At 44.3% G+C, this 23,845-nt stretch overlaps 1 protein-coding gene across 1 annotated transcript; it reads left to right on the plus strand.

The window, feature by feature from the left end:
* The first annotated feature begins 16,902 nt into the window (after positions 1-16,902).
* LOC109768508 (glucomannan 4-beta-mannosyltransferase 1) lies at positions 16,903-23,088 on the plus strand. The gene is made up of 9 exons (XM_020327243.4): positions 16,903-17,475; positions 17,614-17,712; positions 19,442-19,694; positions 21,229-21,339; positions 21,439-21,575; positions 21,753-21,866; positions 21,965-22,164; positions 22,297-22,494; positions 22,583-23,088. The coding sequence occupies exons 1-9, from the start codon at positions 17,194-17,196 to the stop codon at positions 22,743-22,745; spliced, it is 1,557 nt and encodes a 518-aa protein (XP_020182832.1). The 5' UTR covers positions 16,903-17,193; the 3' UTR covers positions 22,746-23,088.
* Positions 23,089-23,845: the final 757 nt, after the last annotated feature.

Here is a 23,845-nt window from a genome sequence, read left to right on the forward strand (position 1 = left end):
TCTCCACGGGCTCCTGTTCAACCACCCCACCACGGGCTACTGTTCATCCAGCCCTCCACCGTCTACTCTTCATCCAGCCCTCCACGGGGTGGTCCTGTTCATCCAGCCCTCCACGGGGTCCTGTTCATCCAGCCCCAACCGGCTCGATCGATCGGGGTCCTGTTCATCCAGAGGCAACACCACGGGGTCCTGTTCATCCACCCCCACCGGGAACTGTTCATCCAAACCCCCCCAGCAACGCTCACTGTTCATCCAGAGGCAGCATCGATCGGCTTCAGTTAGCAGCAGTAGCGAAGGAATCGCTCGATCGGGTTCAGTTAACAGCCATCGATTGCTCGGGTTCAGTCTCGCGTAGCCTGCAGTGCAATCGCTCGGGTTCAGTTAGAGCCCAACGCCTCACTCGGGTTCAGTTAGTGCCCAACGCCTCGCACCCACGCGCGTGCGTGTACGAGAGAAACGCGCATCGCTCGGCCCCGACCACCCACCGTAACCGGGAACACCCCGATATTTTCCTCGCCCTCGCTTCTACCACGGTTTTTTCCGTCATGAACGGCCCAAAGAATGTCATGCAGCTGCGTCTCCGGCCCGCCCAGGACGAAAAGCCCATTTTCTATCATAGAAGTAGGAGCCCACCACATCTATGATGATACCGTGTTTTGTCACAATTATTGTCATAGAAGTGTCATAAGTATGACAGAAAAAAATTCGTTTGGCCCAAAATGTCACGGATGTGTCTTTTTTTGTAGTGTATATATATGTGGGGAGGGGGCGCCACACAACAACACAACATTGTCTTAGCCGTGTGCGGCGCCCCCGTCCACCATTTACTCCCTCGGTCATATTTTTGTAGTGCTTAGGCGGAGCCTTGCGAAGATCACATCACCATCACCGTCACCACGCCGTCGTGCTGACGAAACTTTTCTACTACCTCGCCGTCTTGCTGGATCAAGAAGGCGGAGGACGTCACCGAGCTGAACGTGTGCAGAACGCGGAGGTGCCATGCGTTCGGTACTAGATCGGTTGGAGCGCGAAGAAAGTTTGACTACATCAATCGCGTTGTGAAACGCTTCCGCTTACGGCCTACGAGGGTACATAGACTTACTCTCCCCTCTCGTTGCTATGCATCTCCATGGATATATCATTGCGTGTGCGTAGAATTTTTTTGTTTTCCATGCAGCGATTCCCAACAAATCATACTTCCTTTAAACTCGTTCTGTCTGGCTGTTTACTTCATACTCTGCCTAGTGTCTTTATTTATAAAGTCGGGTGTATACCTTTTCTCTAAAAGAATATCTCTCCATCGTCGGGGGAGAAAATCCTACTCTCGAGCTATCTAGTCCCTTGTCAAACTTTCCAATGAACCCGTAAGTTTCTGTTATGATCACCTAGTTATAGATGACATTTAAGCAACCCCAAAGTCCGCAGTATTGTAGGAAGTGACTACGATACTCTCATGGTCTGAGGAACTAAAAACACACGCTGACACTTCGTGTTATAACAATTGATTTCAGACGATTTTATCTCAAAGTATAACAAACAAGATTGGGTCGATTCAATATGATCATTTTTCTAACGCCATACACTCAACGTTGCTTTAGGACTACCTTTACACTTAACGATATCCTAAGATCCGGAAAATATGATCACCAACAACACTTGAGCTAGTCTTAAAGGCAAGACTAGGAACCTATTCTTTACCGTTTATCATTCACGTGCATACGATTTTTTCATTGAATTGTGTATTCCAGAATCACAACAGTTATAGCATGAAATATAAACTCATAATTATGAAAATGGAAATATAATAATACAACATTATTGTCTCTAGGGCATATTTCCAACACCTACAATGTCTATGTCATAGTTATCCGTGGAGACATTTGTTTGGAGCCCCAAATGGGTGCCAAAGTCCGACTTCTGCTCATTGGTCCATTAGGTTGCGGGATTACAGACAAGGGAGCATGGGTGGGCAGTTTGTGTGGCAACAACTATGACTCCATCGAAAAGTAAATTGCACGGTTTTTGTGGTGGTGCATGTTGCTGGTGACTTTGTGTGGTATGTTCTAATGCTATCTTGGCGGCGGGAGGGGGTCCTTTGCTTTCATCTGGTTGAGGTGAAGTCCGGATCCTAAGGTCGCGGATGTGATAAGTGTTGATGGTGATGTTGTGTGCAACATCAACATGGGGAACTTCTAATGCCGTGTGTTGAGATTGTACATGCATACTCTCTCCGTCGACGAATAAGTGTACATTTAGTTTTTGCTTAAGTCAAAAATTTAAAGCTTTGATCAACTTTCTAGGCATTGATGGCACTAAATTAGTATCACTAGACCCGTTTTGAAATATACTTTGATAATATACTAATTAGATGTCATATATGTTACTACTATTTTCTATAAAGTTGGTCAAAATTTTAAAACTTTAACCTAAAACAAAAGGTAGATGTATGCTTATTCGCAGACGGAAGGAGTATGTTGCATCGACTCTGGGTGGACCGTCCTCTTGGTATTATGCTAAGCGGAAATGCTCTGCACACGACGGTCCACACATGATTCAAGGCCGATGCCTACTTTGAACGGCGGTGATTAGCTAAATTATGCAACCTAATGGCTGATTCGACCCATCGTGTGCAAATCGGGAGATGAGTGCCGTTTGTATAGCCGTGTTCTATGCTAAGTAGCAGTTGGTTGTATGGAAAATACACGGAAGCTCCTCGGTGCTCCACCCCCTATATGAAAAATATTCGTAAAAATACCCAATTTTTTTTAAAAAAAAACTGAAATTTGAGGATGTCAAACCTGGGTTTCCAATTTACTCCCGTGTGAAATTTCGTGAAAAAATTCCCAAAAACGTATCCGTCGCGAAGGAAATATTGTCCGAACAAAAATGTACCCAAACAGTTTTTTTCTATACATAGGAAATTTTTGTCTTTTTTGCCACGAATACGTTTTCTGATATTTTTTCATGAAATTTCACACAGGAGTAGATCGGGAACACACGTTTGATATCCCAAAATCCCCTTTTTTTTAATTTCTCGGTATTTTTTTGAATGAATTGTTCGTATAGGGGTGCGGAGCACCCTAGTGCTCCAAATCCTCGTCCTTTGTATACATTTCAGCTTCGCTTTTTTTTTTCAATTAACTGAGCAACTTTCTTGTTCTTATAATACAATGGTGTAGCTCCTGCCTCCTTCCTCCTGTGTTGGTTTCGGCAAAAGAACTAGGAGGAAAGAAGAAATGTGTGTACTTTAAAAAGAATGTGTGCATTGCTCAAATGTTGGCTGCACATCTGACGGCTCTAGCAGACAACACATGAAACATGGTATATTTTTTAGAGGAAAAAACTCAATTTACAGCACAAATTTACTGCGAATATATCACTCAAAATTATTCCCGAGTAAAAGTTCAGAGGAGCATTTGTCGTTTTCCTCAGTTATTAAGCATGGTTTAATCCCGGCAACAAAAGGAAAATTATCCACAAGCACACTGTGTCTGTTTGCGTACTTGGAATGTGTGGACTTTCCTTTGACTACAGATCCAGAACCCATCTAATTTTGAGCTGCAATGAAGGTTTTGCTTCTTCTTTTTTTGAGGGGAGCTTTTATTTTTGTGGGTCGCGTGTGCTGGGGGTGCTAACCTAGACCGGCCCAACAAATCGCGGACCATGTCCAGATAGGACTTACTGTTTCGGTGTTACGAATCGAGCCCAGAGACCCCACTAGCACTAGGGCCCATTACTTAGTCGAGCCGATGAAACTACAAGAAGATACACTCTGAACAAGGTAGAAAAAAATCGGCCTCAAAAATGGTAAAAAAATGCACCATCTGGACCCAGTCTTCACCGACGATTCCACAGGGATATACTCCTCGTGGAACTAGAGTACTTATAGATTTCTTTTTGTTTCTTTCTTATTTAGTATTTTCTTACTGTCGCCCCCCTGTACAGGCCGAGCTGTGCAAGCAGTACTGCAGGCGAAGCACATGCCTCTGGTCAGAACACTTAATTCAGCCCTTCCGCGCATAAACAAATCAATCAGCCGAGCCGCGCCGTCGTGGATCGATGGTGGTGGGGTTAGCGAGTGAGCGGTCAATCAATCTCCGCTGATCACTGTGCTTTCAGCAAAGCCATGATTGAATAATGGCTTCAGAAGCGGGTCGGTATACAAAAGCCGCGCGCATGTTGTGGCGCGGGAAGTGGCGCCGGTGTCGAGTCGACGACGACGGGACTATAAGCCGCATGTGGCCGGACCGCGGGGAAACACCTCCTCCGGCCCTTAATGCACGGTCTCGGGGACGACGGTGACATAAAGCGACCCGGCCGTGGCCGGGCGATCGGCTAGGAGAAAAATAATGGCCTTGATCCCGTTTCCGCCGAGCAAAGGGCCGGAGATTTCCTGCATTTTAGTACCCTAAACCCGCATGTCAAGTCGTACATCGTTTATTGTCGCATGCAACTTGCCTGCTCGATTTCTGGATCTTAATTTGGACCTGGAACGTCGGTTGCTACTACGTGATGGATGCCATCTCCTTGATCCAGATCGGGGTAACCGACGATTACATTGCTGCTCGTAATGGTTTTGCGGCAAACCAGCGGTTAGGGGAGCCTAGGCTAGATCCCATCGACGTGTCCTCACTCAAGTGTTGCTATAGGTCGACGTTCACCCTAAAAATAGCTATGGAGTGAAAGTGCATAGGGACGACCGGTGCTAGGCTAGGAGTGAGCTCACCAGTGTAGACCCAATTTTAAACAAAAGGGAAAATGCCCTGAATACTACTATGGCTAGGACTGTAATTTTCTCAAAAAAGCTAGGACTGCAATCATGCACAAATTTTCTTATATGCTCCACTGGGACATCCAAAATTGGTTTCTGGATTTTCCTTTACAAATCAGGTACCTGCCATAGCTATCATAGACCTTTTTTTAGCAAAAAAAATTAACCATCTTATAAACTTGAGACATAGGAAAATGATCCCTTTGAAATTTCGATGGCCAATCGAACAGTCTTACAGAACATATACCCGAAAAAAAGTCTTACAGAACATATAAAAAAAGAGCCTTATAGAAAATTAGTGACGGAAAAAAAACTCCAAATTTTCGGTAAGGATCCTACGAGGCAAAGAAGCGCGACAATCGCCGGAATAACTAGCTACAAAACACCACCTAATGAAGAAAGTCCACTTTCTCCTCCTAAACTATTGCCTTCACTCTCTCCCCGTAAAACTTCTTGTTGGTTCATTTAATCCAACCTATTGTATCTGGAGCATTGTACCCTCTCACTGGTTTGTAAGGACAGATTCGCCCTATACTCTTTAAAATAATATATCAAAATAAAATTCATACATATAGCATGTGCGATGGAACATACACAATGAAAAAATGTTTAAAAATTGCAACCAACGTGAGGAATGCCAAAAAGGTTACGCGATTTATTTTTCACAAGCCATAATTTCCTCTCTTTTTTCAAAAACGTTTCAAATTGATCGGTTGAGCCTACACTCCAGTCGGCCACATAGTGCTCCGTTGCATTGTATCGATAAAACAAACAACGTGAAGGTAGGTAGCTAAGAGGGAGATGGAAGCATCACGAACCTTATATTCTCGCTCGCTCTCTCCTACCCACTCGTCTCACTCCACCCCATTCCTTGTAAAGACAAATCCCACATAGCGAGCTCCATATCCTTGACCATCGACTCAAGACACGCCTAACGCAACTAGCGATGCACCGATGAGGCTCCCAACGCATGGGCCGACTTTGACCTCGATGCCAATGCCTACAACACAAAGTTGATGCCATGTCAACGGTCGCGCTACTTCAAAAGTGATCGCCGACACCGCAAGGGCGGCCCCCCCACATCGTCATTTCTACAGAGCCACCCTAGAGATGCTACAAGGCCATGAGCTATAGCAAGTCCGTGATAACCCACAAGTATAGGGGATCAATTGTAGGTTTCTTAATAAATAAGACAGTTGAACCCAACAAGGAGGTAAAGGTAGAATTTATATTCCCTTCAAGTTCTATCGACCACCGATACAACTCTACGCACACTTAACGTTCGCTTTATCTAGAACAAGTACGAAACTACTTTGTAGGTGACAGGATAGGTTTGCGAGATAATAAAGAACACGTAAATAAAAGTTAGGGGCTGTTTAGATAAAGAAACAATTAAGTTAGTTTTAGTAGAGAGCTTTTTGTAACACAAGAGAATGATTTGTCCCCAGGCAATCGATAGCTAGACCGGTAATCATTATTGCAATTTTAGATGAGGGAGAGACATGAGCTAACATACTTTCCGTACTTGGATCATATGCACTTATGATTGGAACTCGAGCAAGCATCCGCAACTACCAATGATCATTAAGGTAAAACTCAACCATAGCATTAAGTAACAAGTCCTCTTTACTCCCATACGCAACAATCCCCTTACTCGGGTATAAGCTTCTGTCGCTCTCGCCACCCACTATAAGCGAATTACGAACGTATTGCAACACCCTACAGCGGTAATCTCACATGCTTGCACGACACGAAAGGCACCATAGGACAGCACCAAAATAAAACATACAAGTTAAACCAATCACGATCATCAATCAAACCGTAGGACAAAACGAATCTACTCAAACATCATATGATGGTCATACATCATTGGATAATAATATATAGCATTAAACACCATGTTTAAGTAGAGATTACAGCGGGGAGAAGAGGTGTTACACCGCTGCATAGAGGGAGAGAGAGTTGGTGGTGACGGCGGCGAAGTTGTTGGTGTATATCGCCGTCACGATGATTGCCCCGGCGGCGTTCCGACGCCACGGGGAGAGAGGGGGAGAAAGCCCCCTCTTCCTTGGCCTCCCCCTTAGATGGGAGGAGAGTTCCCCCTCTGGTCCATGGCCGCCATGGAGGCGGAGGGGCACGAGCCTCTCCGAGATTGGATCTCTTTCTCTGTTCTCTTCTATTTCGCATTCCTATTTTCTTGCCGAAAACCGTTTCTTAAATATCTGGAGATCCATAACCCCGATCGGGCTGAATTTTAACACGATATTTTTTTTGGGTATTAACTTTCTTGCGGTGAAATAAGGGCTGCAACCGCCTTACGAGGGGATCACAAGCCACCACGGCGCGCCCTGGTGGCTTGTGGGGCCCTCAAGCACCGTCTCGTGTTGATCCTTCATCCCAAAAATCACATATATTCCAAAAAACTCTCCGTAAATTTTTATCGCGTTTGGACTTCGTTGATATGGATATTCCACGAAACAAAAAACATGCGATAAACAAGAACTGGCACTTGGCACTGGATCAATATGTTAGTCCCAAAAATAATATAAAATGTTGCAAAAGTTGTAGAATATTGGCATGAAACAATCAAAATTATAGATACAACTGAGACGTATCAGCATCCTCAAGGTTAATTCCTGCTCGTCCCCGAGTAGGTAAATGATAAAAAATAATAATTTTTTATGTGGAATGCTACCTAGCATAATCTTGATCATATAATCTAATCATGGCATGAATATTAGGACACGAGTGATTCAAAGCAATAGTCTATAATTTAACATAAAGACATCAATACTCAGGTATCCCAACAAACAATCATGTCTTTCAGAATAAAAATGCTAAAGAACGCTATCCCTACAAAATCATATAGCCTTATCATGCTCCATCTTCTTAACACAAAATATTTATCATGCCCAACCCCGATGACAAGCCGGAAAATTGGTTCTCATACTTTTTAACGCGCTTCAGCATTTTCAACCTCCACGTAATACATGAGCGCAAGCCATGGACATAACACTGTGGTAGAATAGAATACGGTGGTAGAGATTAGTATGGAGAAGACAAAAAGGAAGAAAATCTCACATCGACGCGGCTAATCAATGGGCTATGGAGATGCCCATCAAATGATATCAATGTGAAGAGTAGGGATTGTCATGGAACAGATGCACTAAGAGCTATAAGTGTATGAAAGCTCAACTGAAAACTAGTGGGTGTGCATTCAACTTGCTTGCTCGAAGACCTCGGACATTTGAGGAAGCCCATCATCGAAATATACAAGCCAAGTTCTGTAATGGAAAAAAAATCTCACTAGTATATGAAAGTGACAACATAGGAGACTCTCTATATGAAAAACATGGTGCCACTCTGAAGCACAAGTGTGGAATAACATTGCCCCTTCTCTCTTTTTTGTTTTCTTTTGTTTTCTTCTTTTTTTCTCTCCTTTCTTTGGGGCTCTTTTTGGCCTTTTTTCTTTTTTCCTTTTTTTTATTTTCGTCAGGAGTCTCATCCCGACTTGTGGGGGAATCATAGTCTCCATCATTCTTTCCTCACTGTGACAATGCTCTAATAATGAATAATGATGATCATCACGCTTCAATTTACTTACAACTCAATATTACAACTCGATATCTAGAACAATATGACTCTATATGAATGCCTCTAGCGGTGTACCAGGATGTGCAATGATCTAGCGTAGCAAAGATATCAAAAAACAGACAAGCCATGAAAATATCATGCTAGCTATCTTACAATCATGCAAAGCAATATGACAATGAATGCTCAAGTCATGTATATGATGATGATGGAAGTTGCATGGCAATATATCTCGGAATTGCTATGGAAATGCCATAATAGGTAGGTTTGGTGGCTGTTTTGAGGAAGATATAAGGAGGCTTATGGGTGATAAAGCATATCATACCACGGGGTTTGGATGCACCTGCGAAGTTTACACCAACTCTCAAGGTGAGAAACGGCAATGCACGGTGCTGAAGAGGCTAGCAAATTGCGAAAAGGTGAGAGTGTGTATAATCCATGGACTCACATTAGTCATAAAGAACTCACATACTTATTGCAAAAGTTTATTAGCCATCGGAGCAAAGTACTACTACGCATGCCCCTAGGGGGATAGGTTGATACGAAAAGACCATCGCTCGTCCCCGACATCCACTCATAAGGAAGACTATCAATAATAAATCATGTTCCAACTTCTTAGCATAACGATAGACTATACGTGCATGCTTCGGGAATAACAAACCTTAACACCAATATCCTTACTAAACCACAATCATTCACTAGTACCTCCCATATATTACCATCTCTATATCGCAAAACTATTGCAAGGAACCAAACATATCATATTCATTGATCTACAAGTTTTATGTAGGATTTTATAACTAAGCATGTGAATGACCAATTGACTCTCCAAATAGATATAAGTGAAGCAAGAGAGTTTAATTCTTTCTACAAAAGACTTGCCCATGCTCTAAGAAATATAAGTGAAGCAAAACAGCATTTTATAAATAACGGTTTTCTATATGTAGAGAAACAGGCATCCAACTTCAAATGATATAAGTGAAGCACATGATGCATTCTATAAAGTCATATTCAAAAGATATAAGTGAAGTGCAGAGAGCATTCTATAAATCAACCAAGAACTATCTCATACCAGGATGGTGCATTATTAAAAGAAAAAGAAGAAGCACACAACACTCCAAGAATTCACGCATATCATGTGAACAAAACAAAAATCAAAACATACCGATACTTGTTGAATAAAGATGGGATGTCTTTCGGGGCATACCCAAGCTCAAACGCTCGACTCTCCTTGAATATTTACTTGGGGTGCCTTGGGCATCCCCAAGCTTGAGCTCTTGCCTCTCCTCATTCTTCTCATATCAATACCTCCTCGATCTTCAAACACTTCATCCACACATAACTTAACTGAACTTTTTATTAGCAGGGTTAGTACATATAACATCAAATCCCATCATGTACTGCTGTAACATTATTGTATACTTATAATCAAACTATACCCATTGTATGCTATCAAAATTCTATGTCTCCCAAGTTAACGGGGCTCAACAAGATTTCAAACATACGCAAATAATGCAACTATAACATCAATCTGTGAAAACAGGACAGTCTGTAAAGATGCAGATGCTACATGTACTTCTGTAACTCAAACAATTCTGAAAAATTAGGACAAAATAAACAATTTGCATAGCAGTGTTGTGTAAAAATTTCAAAACATTTGCATGTTCCAGTAAAAAACTGTAAATTCACGCACTACAGCAAAAGTTTCTGTTTTTGCACTGCACACACCAAACAAGCAATTTAAGATTCACAAAGGTAAATCTTGGCACATTATTTTTCTAATACAATGGATTTGTACAAGGGGATAATTATTTTTGTTGAAAAGTTTCTGTAATTCAAGATTCACAAAGTTTCCATAGGCATGAACAAGTTCAAGGATATCCCCCACTTCAACGGTGCTCGTCTTTCTCACTTTCACTTTTCTTTTCGAAAGGTTTTTAGGTTCCCCTCTATTTTTTTGTTTTTAGACTTTTTAAAAGCACACAACAAAAGAAAATGACTCTCTAAAACTTTCGGGTTGTCTCCCTGGCAGCGCTTTCTTTAAAGCCATTAAGCTAGGCACAAAGTGCTCAAGTAATCGATCCACCCGGATCCCAAGGTATATCAAAGCCAATTTTAATTAGCAATGATTTGTAATTTAGTAGTGAGCACAAAGTAACATATATCATGCAATGATGAAGTCTAACTCTCTTCCTATGCATCAACATGTCATAAAAGAATAATTTATGCACACAAAGTAAAGGTCGATACATAGCATAAGTAGATTCTTGCAATTTTATTGTGTTAGAAACATAGAAAGGTTGAGGTGTAGTTCATCTCTCATAATAATTGCAAGTAGGAGCAGCAAGCACATGCATATTATATTCATCAAAATCATCATGTGTAATAGTAAACACAACCCATCAATATAAATCCTTAAGAAGCGCAAACTTCTCCAATATAGTGTTGTTGGGAGAATTCAAAACATAATAGGATTATCATGTATGGATGCAATAGCAACAATTTCATTCTTAAAATAAGGAACTATAGCAAGTTCATCTCCATAAGCAGAATTCATATTGACATCATGGCCATAATCATAGCAAGCATCATTTTCATCAATATGACGTATTTCAAACGAATCAACGGGATCATAGCATTCATCCTTCGGCAAGCATGAAGGGAAATTAAAAAATGTACGAGTTGAAGAGTTACTCTCATTGGAAGGTGGCAAGGGTGATCAATCCGCTCTTCCTCCTTTTGTTCTTCGCTCTACTCATCATCTTTTTCATCTAATGAGCTCACAATTTCAGCAATTTCTTCTTCCATAGATTCCTGCAAAATATTAGTCTCTTTTTGGACGGCGGAGACTTTCTCAATAAATTCATAATATCGGCATTGTATTTATAATTCTCATAGCAATATTTATGTATAGCATAATTTTCAGATATGTAAACAGCATCATCACACTCTTCATACTTTTCAAATAAAGATTCAATTTGATAAGCACCCTTAAAAGCAACAAGTTCTTCTATTCGTTCCACATCATAGTAATCATATCTACTATTGCATAAGAAGCCAAGGTTTTATTATCATTAAGTTCACATGAAAAGGGAAGGTGTGGAGCCTTCATCCTAGAGCAACAAGTATAATCATATCTCAAGCATAAATTCCAAGCGTACCATTGCAAATAATCAATTTGATCCCATAAGAGTTTTCCTTTTTGAGTCAAGCGATAATTCCTAAAGTATTCACATTGATCCAACGTGTCTCCCATTATCAAGTTAAATGGGGTTTTCTTGGGATTATTAAAGTAGTGTTTAATATTTTCCACATAACGAGCATCGAGGGTTCTAGGAGGTTCCCCATCTCTATGAGTAGCAAGTACAACTATTTTTTTTTGGTATTTCGCGTTCCATACCCATAACTAAAGATAGAGAACAACATAGAACAGAAAATAAAATCTAGTTAGTGATAAATCAAATATGAACACACGAGAATATTCACCCCACGCTATTGCTCCCCTGCAACGGCGCCAGAAAAAATATCTTTATAACCCACAAGTATAGGGGATTAATTGTAGCTTTTTCGATAAATAAGAGTGTCGAACCCAAGAAGGAGCTAAAGATAGAATTTATATTCCCTTCAAATTCTATCGACCACCGATACAAATGTACGCACACTTAACGTTCGCTTTACCTAGAACAAGTATGAAACTATTTTGTAGGTGACATGATAGGTTTGCAAGATAATAAAGAGCATGTAAATAAAAGTTAGAATCTGTTTAGATAAAGAAACAATTAAGTTAATTTTAGTAGAGAGTTTTTTGTAACACGAGAGAATGATTTGTCTCTAGGCAATCGATAACTAGACCGGAAATCATTATTGCAATTTTATATGAGGAAGAGGCATGAGCTAACATACTTTTCGTACTTGGATCATATGCACTTATGATTGGAACTCTAGCAAGCATCTGCAAATACCAAAGATCATCAAGGTAAAAACCAACGATAGCATTAAGTAACAGGTCCTCTTTACTCCCATACACAACAATCCCCTTGCTCGGGTATAAGATTCTGTCACTCTCACCACCCACTATAAGCGAATTATGAACGTATTGCAACACCCTACATCGGTAATCCCACACGCTTGCGCGATAAGGTGGGCGTGAGGTGCCAGACAACATGGCCACACGGCCACGCCCTAGCTGCGTGGTGGGGAGTTCCTTAAGTCGGTTGTGGCTGTACTTTTGTCGCCAGAAAGATCCTAAAATAAAAAAAATCTCTTGAAATTTCAGCCTGATCGAAGTTACGAATCTCTGGCTATAAAAGAAATGGTGATCAGGCTCAGAGAAGTACCGAAAATAGGAGGCAGGAAAGAGAGATCCAATCTAGGGGAGATCTCCCTCTTTCCCCGGAGTGACAAGGAAGAGGGCGGCCTTCCCGCTCTCCTCTGACGGCGCTGGGTTGCGCCAGAGGCATCGCCTCCATCACCATCACCAACAACGTTCCCTTCATTTTCATGCTGATGTGTGGGTAGTTCATCCTCGGGGCTAAGGGTATGTACTAGTAGCTATGTTTTTTATCTCTTTCTCTCACATGTTCTTGAAAGATTCTGATCTTGTTTCTACATCATGAGCTTTGTTAATATAACTGGATCTTATGATGTTCTTCCCCCTCTATTATTTTTTTGGTGAATTAAGTCTTGCTCTTTGAAGTTTTTTATGCTGGATTCAATATTTTGGATTTGAGATTACATGATGCATGACTAGTAATTAAATTGCGGATACCCATGGTTACATTAGGGTACTCTATACATAAGTTGAATGGTAGTATCATATGGTGTTGTCGTAGTACAATTTCTAGGACTACGTGTGGCTATAATAGGGGTGGTTTAATAGATTAAGATTGGGAATACTTTTGAGGTGGTTTGCCATTAAACGCACCTACGCGATTTCATACTAATTTCTCCGATAAAAATATAAACTTTGGAGTGATTCTTCATCATACTTTTTGAGCGCATATTATTTGGTTTAATTATGTTTATAATGTTAAGAGTTGGCACTAGGGAAGTGTGAACCCTAGGCATTGTTTTCAAGAATTGAGACACCGTTTTATTCACTTTTATTACTTGCTACCTTGATGTTTTTATTTATTCAGACTAAAAAATCTATTTCTGCCATTCATGTTATACATAAAACGCCATCATTTTTGTCGAACTGGTGCACCTATATAATTGATAACTTGTATTGGATTGCACGTTGTTTAGAGATTCATACTATACCTCCACGAATTGATAAACCTTAGGACATCCACTTGAGGGAAATTGTTGTTGTCCTACAACCCTCTACACTTGGTAACTAAACTGGCTTCCGAAACATTGAGCAAACTCTTATAACAATACGAGTGTTAGCACTTCCTGGTTTTAATAAAGTCTTCATTGCAGAAAATGATGCTTATGATAATGGTATAGGTGTTGTTTTAATGCAGGAAGGTCACCCATTGGCATTTGTTAGTAAAGCTCTTTTCAGCCTATCAAAAGGAATATGTGGCTATTCTGCTAGCTATTCAACAGTGGAGATCTTATTTATAGTTCAAAGAATTAGTCATTCGAACATATCTGAAAATTTTAGTTCTTCTCAATGATCACATACTTCACACCGAATGGCAGCAAAAGGCATTGTCCAAGTTACTGGGTTTGTCCTATGAATGTTTTACAAGAAAAGCAGTGAGAATTTTAGCAATATATGCTTTGTCAAGAAGACCTCATGATCCAAACACATTAATGGCCATTTCTTCTGTTCAACCGGCTTAGTTAAAAGAGGTCGTTCACAAGTCATAACTATGATGAAGATACTAAGGCCTAGGAACTCTTACAAAAATTGAGTCTGGATCCTCATGTTAAAGTGCATTTTCTACTCTATAATGGAATTCTTAAATACAAAGGTTGCATTTGGATTGGCTCCAATCCAGCTCTACACGCCACAAATAAATTTTCATAACAGTGATTTAGGTGGTCATTTAGGCTTTCCAGTGAGAATCAAGGCTTTATTCAAGCGGACATGCATGATACATTTCATTAAATAAATGGTGCAACCTTGTCTTATCTATCAACATGCCAAGACTGGAAGAGTAACTTATCCAGGTCTGCTTTCTCACTTCCTTCTAAAGCCTGGGAAACTATCACGAGGGATTTCATCTCAAGTTTTCTTTCTTCAAGTAGTTATGAGTGCATTTTAGTGGTTACTGATAAATTCACTAAATATGAATATTTCACACTAATTAAACATCCATTGAGTTCTTAAGAAGTTGCCGAAATATATTTGAAAACCATTCATAGGTTACACGCTATGCCTTTATACTTAGTTCTGATAGAGGTCCTCTGCTTGCTAGCAAGTTTTGGAAAATTTTAGTCACTAGGACTAGTGCTACATTACACATGAGAAGTACTTATCATCCTGCTACCGATGGACATACTTAAAAGGCCAATCAAGAAATTGAGTGTTACCTCGGGTGTTTCATTAGTGCTCACCCCAAGTAGTGGATTAAGTCGCTATCTATATGTGAATTCTGGTATAATACCAATTAACATTCATCTCTTGGCAAGTCTCGTTTTGAAGTGTTATATGGTCATTCTCCATATACTTTGGTATCCCTTCTGATGAAACTATTGAGTTTCCTGATTTGCAATCTTGTTTGGATGCTAGAGCTATCGTGCATGAACCAATAAGACACCATTTGTTGAGAGCTCAGCAACGTCAAAAGACCCAGGTTGAAAAAACAGAGAACTGAACACATTGATATTGGAGATAAGGTCTTTGTAAATATGCAACCTTATGTTCAATCATTTGTGGTTCATCGTGCAAATCATAAACTTGCATTCAAGTTTTATGGTCTGCATTTGACTATTGCCACGATTGGTGACGTTGCTTATAGACTGGAATTACCAGATTCTAGCAGAATACATCCAGACTTTCATGTTCTCCAATTGGAGAAGTACATTCTACTTGTGGCTCAAGTTCATACATCTTTACCTCATGTTGATGATGAATTTCAAATTCCTCTCAAATTTCTCCGTCGCAGGGTTCGTCATGTGGGGTCCAAGACTATTCCTCGGGTTCTTGTTGAGTGGTCTAGTTCTCCTTCGGCTGATGCAAGACGAAGATTCATTGAAGGAAACGTTTCCTTGTTCTATGGCTTGGAGACAAGCCACTTCTCAAGAACCATGGGGTGTGAGCGCTCCTGCATCTACGACTGCGAAGAACGACAACACTGAAGGCACGGGATTTCAAACTGAAGAGGCGGGCCGGCCGACCAGGGAAAAAGGACCGCCTCATTGGCTTGCTGACAAGAATTGGGCCAAACAAGTCTCGTAAAGTACATGTATAAATATTCCGCTTCCTTCTTCCTCTATCGCTAGCTAGGAACAAATTGGCTTCGGGCGGATGGTCGAACTTGCTGTGAGGGTGGATGAGTGGTTTAACACAGCAGACAACTAATTCCCCATTTCTCTTGCTCCCTAGCAACCCAAGATCGATCGCGGGTGCGAGGAGACGCTTACAATGGTGCTAGAGAGGACGACAACGGACGATGGCAAACGAGTAGGTGGTTCCCTTTGAGGGGTGTGGAGAGAGGATGGGAGAGATGAGTGAGTCAGTAGGACAATACGCGAGCCGTCTGATCCTTCCCAGGGATCATCGGGTTGATGCCTAGTAGGCGCCGTTTTTTCAACCATACTTAGAGGAGGGTGAATAATTGAATCCAATCAGAAGGGTGATAAGTATCGGTAGGAAGAAACTTGATCAAAGTGAGATACCCGTAGAAGAATGTCTTGATCCATAAAAGGTACTAACATAGTATCACACACCATACTACCAACTCAGACACAAGTATCTCACGAGAAAAAGATGATTATGAGAATTGATGTACTCCAACTCACCGGAAATTAAAATGACTTTGTTGATGCATTGTTTTTTTTAGTTGTGTGTGATGTTTTCGTCGATAGTGAGACACATGTGATGACTTCATCAATTTGAACTCCACGACTTCGGCTTGCAGCATGCACCCATGAGCGCGTGCGTAGGTGGCAGTGTGTGCGCATGTTTACCTACATCGTACTTTTTGTTTCTCAACAATTTGTGTTACCATTTCCCCACTTATACAGCAGTACAAGAAACATGTCCTACTACCAAACTAGGAACTGGATTCCTCAATTTCCCCTCTTTGCTCTTAATCTGCTTTGGCTTCCCTTTTGGCTAAAAAGCAAATCCCACCCAAAAGCTGCACAATATCCATCCATCCACAAACGAAACCACCCCAGCTCAGTCACCAGTACGGCGTAGGCAATAACCACTTAACTGACCTTGTGACACATGAGCTCAGCCGGTTGGTTCCAATTCCTACCCCCGCGGCGCACCACCGACACTCCCTCGCCCGACCCCATCCGATCTCACCCCACCCGACAAATCATGGCCTCCTCCCCTCACCGCTTTGCACTGTTAAATCCAGTCCGCCCTTTACTTATCACCACGCCGCTGTGCCCTATTCTACTCATTTTACACTCCTTGGAAACGGAATCCATGGCGCATAGTAAGTCCACACAAAACCCTACATGTGCAGCTGCGCCTCGCACCCTTTTATAAAACCCCGCACACACTCGCACACACACTCCATCCCCCAAATCAGCCCCCCCCAGTCCCAGCTCGCTCCACACTGGCCAGCCCGCAGCCCCTGGCAGGCTAGCTTGCTCTAGCTAAGCCAGCAGGGCCGCGCGCGTGGCATTGCCTCGTCCCGGCCGCCGGCGAGGGGATCCAGCTTGGCTAAGGGCAAGGCGGGCGGGCGAGCGAGCGAGCGATGGACGCGGCGGTGGGGCTGCCGGATGCGTGGTCGCAGGTGCGGGCGCCGGTGATCGTGCCGCTGCTGAAGCTGGCGGTGGCGGTGTGCCTGCTGATGTCGGTGCTGCTCTTCCTGGAGCGGCTCTACATGGCGGTGGTCATCGTCGGGGTGAAGCTCCTCGGCCGCCGGCCGGAGCGCCGGTACAAATGCGACCCCATCTGCGAGGACGACGACCCCGAGCTCGGCAGCGCCGCCTTCCCCGTCGTGCTCGTCCAGATCCCCATGTTCAACGAGCGGGAGGTACTACATTTTCCTTCCGCCCCATCGCCATTGCCGCCACAAGCTCGCCTCAAGCTCCAGCTCCAGCCCCCTCTTCGTTCCTCTCACCCATTGGTTCTTGCAGCATTTAACATTTTTTCTGCATGATAATACGTGCAGGTGTATCAGCTGTCGATCGGCGCGGTGTGCGGGCTGTCGTGGCCGTCGGATCGGCTGGTGGTGCAGGTGCTGGACGACTCCACGGACCCCCTCATCAAGGTGAGGAAGATCTTATCTCCGGCCGCTCTCTGGTCGAACAGTACAAGTAGTGGTGCCAGTGGTAGTACCGGCCTGGTAATTATGGAGGCTCATGTTCACCTGTCGGTGACTACGCCCCCATCCCCCACCCCCAAACTATCCATGGTCCGTCCACCCGAACCTCGAAGCTCCCGGGATTCCCTCTCACTCCACCGTCCCCTTTTCCATTTTTCCCAAAGGGAAAAGCCGTGACACCCGGGGCGCTCGCTGCAGTGCCAGGCTCCGGCCGGCCTTGTCCTTCAGACACGTCGCCTGAGCCACATCATATGGTACTGCCTCGCGGTCGCCGTCACGGCACAGGGCTTCTCCCTGTTTATAATTAAGAGCAAGGAGCCACTCCCCAGCTCCCAGCGAGATTTGACGGTTTGGCTATCGGCTATTAGTTACCAGTAATAACTCTCAGCTTCACCTAGCAAATCTAACCATGTGCGGCGCACGCTGTGTAACAAACAATTCTGAAATGTCATTTTTTTTAACATTTGTGCCTAGTCAATTTAGACGCGTGTTCAGGAGTGGTGGTAGTAGCTGACACGCTTGCGCCTGTCGGTGGCCAAAGCGACGGTGTGTCTCGTGTGTGCGGTTACGCGGCTGTCTCGCCGTTTCCGTGATCGGAAAACAGGGCGGCGAAGATCAAAACCGTTTTCCATTTTTATCTAGCCTCCAAAATGCAGTGCCGGTCTCGGCAATCGAGGAAGAAGAGCCGAAAAAAATCTGGGCATCTTTCGCGCGCGAAGGAACGACTCCCGATGATTTTGGCGGGGCGGGGCTATGCTGTAGCAAGAGGGCGCGCGCGGTCCTGTGTCGTTAATTGGAGATTGGGTGCGCATTAAATGCCCCCAACGGTTTGACCCACGGGCCACAAGAGGCGATTACCCTATCTTTACGCGCCGGATCAACAAGAGCTGGCACTTGTCAGAGCATTTTCTTTCTTTTATTTTACGGCCTTCCTTCCTTGAGTAAAATAAAATAAAATAAAATAAAATAAACGGGAGCAAAGCAAGGCAAACCCCCTGGCATGGCTCGCGGTTATTCCCCTGGAAATCACGTGCTGGGCACGTGAACGGGCACGCCGTTAAATGTGTAATCAAGTCGCCACCGTAGTTGTACGTGATCCTCGCGATCGGCAGACAAGATTCCAGTTATTAAGCTTGGGGTACGTAGGCCGTGTCAAGGTATGCTTGGCTGGTACGGAGCTCCGTCGTCGGTTCTCATTACTCATTAGTTTGTTTAGGCCATGGTCAGCCCTTGCTTGGCCCAGCCTAGGACGTTGATTGTAATCCACGTTTGGTTCTACTACTACTACGCCACTAGCAGTTCCCGGCTTGGTCCTGGTTTACCAGGGGTCCACGATGTGTAAACCATGTGTTTAGTACAATGTAGTAATGGCATCTTCCCCTCAAAAAAAATATGTAGTAATGGCATCTAGAGATGGCATTACATGGTTTGCAGCTTAGTGGTTTCCAAGCTTAGGAAAATGACAACAGTATTATTATCTTAATACTATTGATTATGGTACTTGTCCCTCCAAAAGGAGGAAACCATGATTGGAGGACAATACCTCCATGAGAGCTGTGGACATCTTAATTTACGCCCCAATAATTGCCTACTCGTCATGAATATGAAATGTGATACTCTGTGTGTGCTTGTCAATCAACGGCGGCTAATCATCATGTGTGCTTCGTCCGTGTAGGAAATGGTTCGGATGGAGTGCGAGCGGTGGGCGCACAAGGGGATCAACATCACGTACCAGATCCGGGAGGACCGCAAGGGGTACAAGGCCGGCGCGCTCAAGGCCGGGATGAAGCACGGGTACGTGCGCGAGTGCGAGTACATGGTCATCTTCGACGCCGACTTCCAGCCGGACCCCGACTTCCTGCACCGCACCATCCCCTACCTCCACCACAACCCGGAGATCGCCCTCGTCCAGGCGCGATGGCGCTTTGGTAAATTTTCACCCCAAAAAAATCATTACTTCCAGTTCATCAAAGTTTGTGAGTTCAATTTCAATGGCGTGCCTTAGGGGGGACAAAAGTAGAAAATTTTGGCATCTTGTATGCATGTATGTAGGCTAGAATAATCAAAGAGAAAGGAAGGAAGAAAGAAAAAGACAGAGGCCACCGTGCTTCAAAGGTTTCACCGCGATTCAGTCTAGGAATCAGGATCGCTCGCCAGTTTCCCTGTTTGGAAGCAAGCCTAGGATGCGTCCAAGCCCAACTAACTCTTCTCCCAACCGTGCTGTCTCGCCCGAAGGCCACTGGGATGTATCTGGACACCTGAAGGAAGGTTAAAGTTTCCTCTTAACGCTAAAAAATAATAATGCCTGGAGGGCGTTATGCCTCATGGGGGATCAGCTAGCGTGATGGTGCTGCCAGTACGCTCTGCTAGATCTGGTGGGTGGGTTGCGTACCGTGGCGCAATGGTACGGTTGGGAGGGATGGCAAGTTAAGTCCTGGAGGGACGGCACGTCCTCGTGCCCGCCACTGTTGCGTGCGGCGCGCCTCGTTCCCTTCCCTTCCCTGGGGCGGCCGGCTGTCGGTCGGCAGGAGTCCGGCTCCTCGCCGATCCGATCGCGCAACGCGCACGATCTAAACGAGGGAGACCCCCTCGGTCGTCGACTCGTCGTCGGTGGCGCCGTCGGTGATCCGAATAGTGCTGCGTGGCGTCCGCTCATTAGGCTCTCCGCGCTTTTCCCGGTTAGCAGCGTGGGCCACCGGACAGATCTTCGGGCGTCCACGTGGTGCGGCCCGCCTCTACATGACCCGCGGGCCCGGGCGTGGGCCACGTCGGCCATGGCTTCTTGTCACTACCGCATCCAGTTGCGGTGCAGGCAGGCTTGCCTTGTCCTGGCGCCCGAGATTTGTCCTTGCAGACAGCAATAGAAATTGCCACGGAAGAGATAAGCATATTGGTATACTACTAGCTCATAACTCGTCAGTAAGTGCGGCATCTGAGATTCTCGGTGTTTAGATCATCATTGCATGATGCCACCAGGTCGCGTCCTAGATTCACCTTTGGCGTCGTGGGGCGCGGCCAGACAGATTAGCGCGGGGTGGCGCCGGCTTGAATCGTGCCGTGATCCCGTGATGTGTCTGCAAAGACTGCATGGTCCGCCCTATAAAGCTCCAAGATTTACGAGTGCTCCCGATGGCTAACCTCCAAGATTTACTTTTTATTCGACCGTGTCAGTGCAGTGCGCCCACATCCTCTGCTCGGTCCAACTGTACTGTACGCGTGAAGTAACCGAACAAAACCAACCTGTTATATTCCCCACACAAAACGGAACCAAGCATGCTCAATGTGTTTGATGCTGCTAACAGTAAAAAGAAGCGAGCAACTGTGTCACTATGTAGTACTGTGAAAAGTCAAGGGTAATAGTGAAAAGTTGGCCTGGTGGTAACTTTTGAGCTGTACATTTTTTTCACTGGTGACAATCATGCTGGGGATGCTGATGAGTGTGCTGTTGTTGTTGGTGCTCAGTGAACGCGGATGAATGCCTGATGACGAGGATGCAGGAGATGTCCTTGGATTACCACTTCAAAGTGGAGCAGGAAGTGAGCTCCTCCGTCTGCGCCTTCTTCGGCTTCAACGGTGAGATTCAGTCTGGTCTTCCCTTCCGATGCTGTTATTCGACATTGGTGATTTATCCATGGCATCTGTCTAACAAATCTCAATGATTTCTTCTACCAGGAACCGCCGGTGTGTGGCGCATTTCTGCAGTGAATGAAGCAGGGGGCTGGAAGGACCGGACCACCGTGGAGGACATGGATCTGGCTATCCGGGCCAGCCTCAAGGGGTGGAAGTTTGTCTACCTCGGCGATGTTCAGGTACATTGATCAATCATATACACCATCACATTCAGATGATAGACAGCGCACATCCTTTGGCTTTTCTCTTTCATTACTACGTTCCTACCATTCAAAATAGTAATAATTTGAGACAACAGTAAAAGGAATTTGACCGTGAAAAATTGGAGTTAACGAAAATTCTGCAATGTTTCTCAGGTTAAGAGTGAACTCCCCAGCACTTTCAAAGCTTTCCGGTTTCAGCAGCACAGATGGTCATGTGGTCCAGCAAACCTGTTCAGGAAGATGCTGGTGGAGATTGTGACAAATAAGGTCTGCCCCAGCACCCATGAAGTCCAATTCTGTTTTAAGACAACACCTTAACTATGTTGCTAACTCAGATGCTATTGATCTTGTGTGTGTGTGTGCAGAAAGTGACAATCTGGAAGAAGTTTCATGTCATCTACAACTTCTTCTTGGTGCGCAAGATCGTTGCCCACATTGTGACATTCACCTTCTACTGCATCATCATCCCGACAACCATCTTTGTCCCCGAGGTTCATATACCGAAGTGGGGTTGCGTTTACATTCCAACAATCATCACTCTTCTCAACTCTGTTGGAACTCCCAGGTAATTATATTATAGCCAGTAAAGAGCTCACATTCACATAAAAGTATAATAAGCAAGTAATGATCGTTCAATTATGAGTAGTATTTGATCAAACTGTGTGTTTACCTGACGAAAATGCACCAATTTTGGCAGGTCTTTTCACTTGCTTTTCTTCTGGATCCTCTTCGAAAACGTCATGTCTCTGCATAGAACCAAGGCCACATTGATTGGCTTGTTAGAGGCAGGCAGGGCGAACGAATGGGTCGTCACAGAGAAGCTCGGCAGCGCCATGAAGATGAAATCTGCTAACAAAGCGTCGGCCAGGAAGTCATTCATGAGGATGTGGGAGAGGTACTCAACAAATAAGACAACTGCACACATTTTGCCACCTTTTCCCCCTCGGCTTTCGGTAACTAACTTTCAGAGATGAAAATTTCAGGCTAAACGTTCCAGAGCTTGGCGTGGGAGCCTTCCTCTTCTCATGTGGATGGTACGATGTTGCGTTCGGGAAGGACAATTTCTTCATATACCTTTTCTTCCAGTCGATGGCTTTCTTCGTCGTCGGGGTTGGCTACGTCGGCACAATCGTCCCTCAGTCATAACTGAAAGAACGTCGGGATCATCTCGCTCAGCTGTTCACAGTTCCCTGAGAAATCAGCAAAAGTTAGTTGGCCGTGCATAGCCAGTTCAAAAGTAAAGATCACGCAGTTTTCTCTCGGTTTCTCTCTGTTTTCCTTCCTCCTTGGAGACTGATAGTATTGCAGCATTCCCTTGAATGTGCTATTGTAAAAGAAAGCGAGGTGCAGTGTAAGGTCACTGCAGGTGTATTTGTGGTGTTCTCTTTTTGCTTGTAGCAAGTACGTGCCCGTGGTTATGGGAAGCAGGATGTCTGCTTCCAAGTCGAATGTAATACTAATAGTATAAGAAAGGAAAAAGGTTCAGGAATGTGCGAGCAAGATCAGACTGTCCAGATTTTCCGTGTGCTGCTTTCAAAATTTTACGTGTGCAGTGTGCTTGATGAAAACATTGTTCCCCAGGTAGTGTCAGTCGACACCTGTTGAAGCAGAAGAGAAGACACGCCACTGCTCCAGGAAAAAAAACCCCATCAAACCAACCAAACAAACTGGTATTCAGAATAACTTTAAACATCTATCCTAAGTAGCGTAGGTCTTCATCCTCGTGGATTTCGATTTGCCTCCCTTTTCTGCAAAATCCACTAAAAATGAATCTAATAATCAATCGGTTTGTCAGATTGTTTGCCCCTACAAGTTTTGCTTGAGGTCAGGAAACCTAACAGCCACCGCCTCCTCCCTTCCCAACTGCAGCCGCATCCTACCTCTCCGTCCTCTCTCCCCTCGCTGCTGCTAGAGACTAGTGGCCGGGCTAAGCCTTGACACTGGTCGATGAAGGCGGCGACGGGAGATCTCTACTCTATTAACCGTAGTAGGTAAGATGTGATATATGGATGACGACTTGAGGCACACGTTATGGCTGTGCAATGGTGAAGGTGGTGTTTTCGGCCAGGTCGATGGTCTCTGGTGGTGAGGCATCGGTGGTCGTGATCCCATCTACAGCTACGAGGGCACAATGGCAACCTTCTTCGATCCAACGAGGTGGTCCTCCATTTGGACGAACAGATGACGGTGTTGTCCTGCGCTGCTAGGCGGTGTTGCAATGGGTTGGAGGGTCTTGGACCTTCAGA

This window comes from Aegilops tauschii, chromosome 6, assembly GCF_002575655.3.
Source record: "Aegilops tauschii subsp. strangulata cultivar AL8/78 chromosome 6, Aet v6.0, whole genome shotgun sequence".
Lineage (NCBI taxonomy): Eukaryota > Viridiplantae > Streptophyta > Magnoliopsida > Poales > Poaceae > Aegilops > Aegilops tauschii.

Bases quoted from the DNA above. Each gene is read 5' to 3' on its own strand.
- LOC109768508 (XM_020327243.4), top strand. From the start codon at position 17,194: ATGGACGCGGCGGTGGGGCTGCCGGATGCGTGGTCGCAGGTGCGGGCG. The intron at 17,713-19,441 runs GTGAGGAAGATC...TCGTCCGTGTAG, and splicing joins CCACGGACCCCCTCATCAAG to GAAATGGTTCGGATGGAGTG. The intron at 22,495-22,582 runs GTACTCAACAAA...TGAAAATTTCAG, and splicing joins TTCATGAGGATGTGGGAGAG to GCTAAACGTTCCAGAGCTTG.